At 36.8% G+C, this 5,600-nt stretch overlaps 1 protein-coding gene across 3 annotated transcripts in view; it reads right to left on the reverse strand.

The window, feature by feature from the left end:
- LOC107745039 (RNA polymerase II subunit A C-terminal domain phosphatase-like) overlaps positions 1-5,600 on the reverse strand; it is a 151,586-nt gene that overhangs the window by 120,414 nt on the left and 25,572 nt on the right. For all 3 annotated transcript variants that reach the window (XM_016558871.1, XM_016558870.1, XM_016558872.1), the window contains one exon: positions 3,478-4,407. In XM_016558871.1, the coding sequence (XP_016414357.1) occupies positions 3,478-4,407 (930 nt within the window). The remainder of the gene's footprint in view (positions 1-3,477; positions 4,408-5,600) is intronic.

The raw sequence follows: 5,600 nt of genomic DNA on the forward strand, positions 1-5,600 counted from the left end.
CACACGCACATACATATATACACACACACACATACATATATACATATATATATATATTAAATAACACTATAAAATAAAAAACATTTTGGGGAGTCGCTCCATAATACATTTAACAAATTAAACTAAATTTGCCTCGTCATAAAAAAGTCAAATGATCTGATATTTTAGTAAATTTAATGACCTTGACACCTTATTTCTCTTTGATATAATTTATAATTTTATTTAGTTTTACTAAATGTTGGTTGCAACAAAAGACTTTCATTTGGCAGACAAACTTTTTTCTTTAATTGTGTTTTTGTTTGTTTGATCTTTTTCAAATTATAATCATTTAAAACTCTGTCACTTATTTCTTATGAAATAATTATAAAATATCAAGTTTTTTTCCAAGACTTTTTACTTTAATTCCCCCAAAAATGTTAAATAAATAAAAAACAAATAAATAAAATATATAATATTAATTAAAAATAATAATTAAAAAAAACATGTAACAATGTATTTAAGTCACCATAAGTATGAATTGCATTTTTTAATGTATTTTTTAATGAATTAATAGATGTGAATAAAATTTTTTATTTATCATGTCATTGATTCACATTGTAGTGCAAACTCTGGCTGTCATAATCAGCAGTAAATGTCACATTCTGACAACCTCACTGACACACATAATTAAAATTGTGCTGTGCATTTAAAGCAAAGCCCTTGTGCTTCTGTTGGAAATGTTTTGTCTGGAGTGTCTACAGTCAGTCAAGCTGCACAAAAGAGGACATCATAGTACCAGAGACATCTCTGACAGGTGCTGTGTCACACCTGGACCGTACAGGAAACAGTGTAATCCAAATCCTGTCTTGCTACAAACAGGTGAGAACTAACAACGTCGCTCTCATAGATAACGAGTAATTCGAGAGAAACAAACCTGCCCTGAAGTGACACAAAACAAATGTGTGATGTGTTTCCACATAGTTTGAAGCGCTAATCATTTTACTATGGCCATCATTTGTGTTGACCTCTCTGATTAGCAGAGAGTTGAGACAAAGTTCATCTCCTCTACTCATGATACATAATGCACCAATCAGCGGAGTCATATATGGCATAAAAAATTACTAATCAACACCTCTATGAGATCTGCTCATCACATTAACAAACGGATTAGTGCCATTTAAATATAACAGCTTAAACCAGATATGAGTGACATCAGCATCGCATTTAACACACCAGCAGACAAACCTGTCAAGAAACTTTTTTTGAGGACTGTGGTAATTTGGTGCAAAATATTTTTGAATACCCTTTATATAATAACTGCAATTAAACATCCTTATATCAATAAGAAATACGTCTGATTGATGTGTAGTGGATTTAACCCAAATCAGCTTAATTATCCAGGACGTTAGAGCTGAAAATCTAGGGGGAATTGTGATTTTTCTGATAAAAATTGTCATTGCGATTAAAAAACAAAACAATGCTGTTCCAGTTTGAAGGGCTGCACAATTTAGCCAAAAAAGTTATATATATGAGTAGAAAATAATAATAATAATAATAATAATAATATAAGAATGTTATTATGAATATTTACTAGTATTATTACATAAAATATTAACAAAAATAAATTACTATTAGAAAATTTCACTGAAATCTTTTTAAAAAGTGTTTAAAAAATAAGATTTTCTTTACAGTAAAATTTTTAAATTACAGTGCAGTGCCTGTTTGAAGGTCTGCAAAATTTAACTAAATATGACTAAAAAAACAACTAAAAAGGTTAATATTATTAACTATTATATTATTGTTATTATTGTTATTAATAATAATAAATACAAATATTACAATAAGAAATATTGCTCAAATTTGATTGTAAAAAAAAAAAAAGATAATCATTTTATTTTACAGAACAACTGTAAAATTACAATAGTAATATGTATGGCCAGGGGCAGTTTCTTCACCGCCAAAGTGCAAAAGGGAGGGATTTTTTTTTGTCACATTCAACTACAGCTGTCACCGTTCTAGACTGTTTGTTCTGCCTCTGGATATATCGAGAATCGTCCCCAGTGTTCTCATAGACTTCAAAACAAAGATTTTTTTTCCTGAACTGCAGGCACTGCAATGTAATCACTATGAGTTCCGGGAGGGCTAGCTCTAACGTGATTTCGTCATCATACGTAACCTTAACCTTGTGCAGCAATTGGTGGGAACAAACATACCTCTACTAATAAGAAATATGAAGTCAGGACTAGTCTGTATGGGCTAAATAAAGCAAAGCAGTAAAGTTTTGATGGATGACGGGTGTAATGGAGGTAAAGACGATTACAGTGACATGCAGGAGTCGTACATTATTAGACACACGCAAGTCCGTTATTATTAGTGTGCAAACAAACAATTATCTTTGTTTAAAATGTTTCAAGTCATACTACTTCTTTTGTTATAATGGGATAAAGCATGTATGCTAAAATTTTTTGAATGTTTTGCCCTACCTAGAAAATTTTTCACCAGCCGCCATTGTTTATAGCTGTTGATCTTTAAATGTTAAACTATAGAGCTTTTATTATGGTGGAAAGCTTCTCTTTTGTTCACAACAGGCAGCTTAAAAGCGCTTCTCACTTTTCTTACAAAATGCGCGTTAAAGCGACCCAAAACTCAAAGCAGATGCAGAGATGAAGTTGGCATGGAGCGAAACTGCTGGCATGGAGCGAGTTGCTCTGAGAACCTGAAAACATGGCTCATGAGCTGCTCATGTGTAAATGAACAAAGCACTGCACTTCACTCTAAAACACGCAGCGCATATTTATTTAATTAAATCACAGCTTTCGTGATTCAGTAATCACACTAAGCCAAAATCACAATTTTGGTTTTGTTTTGATTAAACGTGCAGCCCCACAGGATGTCCTTAAAGGGTTAGTTCACCCAAAAATGAAAATTCTGTCATTAATTACTCACCCTCATGTCGTTCCAAACCCGTAAGACCTTCGTTTTCATCTTCGGAACACAAATTAACGTAATCAGCGTTGTTTACATTCAGCATGCGCGCGCTTAAACAGTGCTGATTACGTTCTGGGATACTCTCCAAAATGGTGGAAGACAGTAACTCAGGGAGAAGAATTGTTGAATAAAGTCGTTATTTTTGTTTTCTTTGCGCACAAAAAGTGTTCTCATAGCTTCGTAAAATTACGGTTGAACCCCTGATGTCACATGGACTATTTTACAGATCTCCTTGATACGTTTCTGTGCATTGATCGTGATATTATCCTTGCTGTCTATGGCGGGTCAGAGAGCTCTCAGATTTAATAAAAAAATATCTTAATTTGTGTTCTGAAGATGAACGAAAGTCTTATGGGTTTGGAACGACATGAGGGTGAGTAATTAATGACAGAATTTTCATTTTGGGGTGAACTAACCCTTTAAGACCAACTAGTTATTCAAAAAACCCAATGACTAGTCACTTTTGCAAACATCCCTTCATAACTGGTGTTTGAAGCATGCAAGACTCACCTGCGCGTGCAGCAATAAGGTGAGTGGTGCGGTTTGGGTCTTTGGCATTGAGCACCAGGGTCTTGCCAAGCTTGGCACCCAGCGCCTTGGTGTGGTACCACTCCCTCGTGCGCTCCATTGGGTAGTTGGTGGGATACAGGCCGCTGAAGATGATGGTGGTGCCCGCCAGCGCGCAGCCCTTCAGTTCAGGAATGATCTTCCGTATGTCCGGACTCTCTGAACTCTCTTTCCTGAGGAAGGCCTCGTAGCATGAGTAATACTCACTGTGGATGCGAACCAAAACCTCCTCCAAGTAAATCAGGTGGTCGTCCTGGTCAATGTCTTCCTCATCGTCCTCATCCTCCATACTGTGATCTAAAGACTCCTCACCCATGGTGACGCATGACTGCTCGCTGTTTTGAGACTCCGTTTCCACTTCTTTCTTGTCGGAACAGCCGTTGCCCAAATCACCGAGATCCTCGGGATCTGTTTCTGGGACACCGTCCCCCTCTGTCCTCTGTTTGTCCTCTTCCCCACCATCCTCTTTGCTTTTACACTCCTCTGTTTTTGTTTGGCTTTGTTTGGCTTCGCCATCGCTGTCAGATAATCCCGTTTTACCCTCGCTTTCGCTGTCGCTGGAAAGGTCAAAATCCAGGTCGTTGGCAGCAGCGTCAGCGTTTGGGATGTCTGTCTCACCTGAGGTACACGTCACACCTGAGCTGCCCTCCCCCTCCGCTGTCACATTACACTTGTCATTTAAATCTGTGCTGTCAGTGGGCCGTTCCCCTGCGGGGTGAGTCCTCTCATTGGCTGATGCTCCCTGAGTGGCAGTGGCAGAGGGGGATGACTCCTCATGCCCAGTTTTTCGGTCCTTGCTGGATTTTCCTGAGTTTCTCTGTTCCTCCTGTCCTGACGATTCCAAGTTCTCTGCAGGCCGACCAGCCTGGTTACCTACAGCATGATAACAGAAATTATGCTTAAAGTACAACTCTTGAGTAACAATTTGCGTCTTAATGAAGCAATTCTTTACTGAAAAAGTTTAAATGTCTTACTTGAAGCACTTCTACTGTATATAAAATGAATTGTACAAATAGTTGTAATACAGTTAAAAATAAATAAAATATTTACAATACATAATATACAGTATAGGCAATATTTTATCAAAAATATTGCATATATTTGCATTGCATACAAAGGGTTTCAGACCTACTAGAGCTGGGGCCCACTAGGGTGCAGTGCTACAGTGGCATGCGAAAGTTTGGAAACCCCTTGCAGAATCTGTGAAAATGTGAATAATTTTAACAAAATAAGAGAGATCATACAAAATGCATGTTATTTTTTTATTTATTACTGTCCTGAGTAAGATATTTTACATAAAAGATGTTTACATATAGTCTGAAATTTGAAATTATAAACTGAAATTTTTTAAATAACCCCCTTCAAAAGTTTGGGAACCCATGGTTCTTAAAGGTGACATATCATGAAAATCTGACTTTTCCAGGTTTTAAGTGCTATAATCAGGTCCCCGGTGCATCTACCAACCAAGGAAACGTGAAAAAGATTAACCCAGTCACTTTGCTTTGGTAAGCCTTTTTCTGCAAGCGTCTGAAAAAACGAGCGCATCTGATTTCGCTCCCCTAGTGACGTTGCAAAGGGATCTCATTATAATATTACCGTCCCTTAATCTGTAATTTTACACCCACGGTGCTGGTCACTTTGATTTTGCAAGCGACAACGGTGTAATGCCATGGCGAATGTTTGAGCAAAACATGCTAACTGTTTAGAGTCACTACACAAAACACTATTTAGAGTCCCAGCCTCAGAGGAGACAAGAGAGCAGTGGATTTATTGATTTATTTAATGTATATTGCTGCTGCCAAACAGATCTAAAATAAACATGCGATTTATTTCCCAGCTGTTTACCTTCACAGACATAACCGACTGTTTTTGTAACTCATGTGTGTTTTTAACGTAAACTTGTGTGTGAATGAAAACTTAGTTTAGCACTCACATGCTGTGACAGCCGCTTTCTAGGGTCCACACTTTTGACTGGTACTGTATATAGAATACAGTATATACATAAACCGAATATATATACATAAACACATTTTTTGCAATGATCACTCAAATGTGGTGATCAAACA

This window comes from Sinocyclocheilus rhinocerous, unplaced genomic scaffold (assembly GCF_001515625.1).
Source record: "Sinocyclocheilus rhinocerous isolate Xijiao unplaced genomic scaffold, SAMN03320098_v1.1 scaffold438, whole genome shotgun sequence".
NCBI lineage: Eukaryota > Metazoa > Chordata > Actinopteri > Cypriniformes > Cyprinidae > Sinocyclocheilus > Sinocyclocheilus rhinocerous.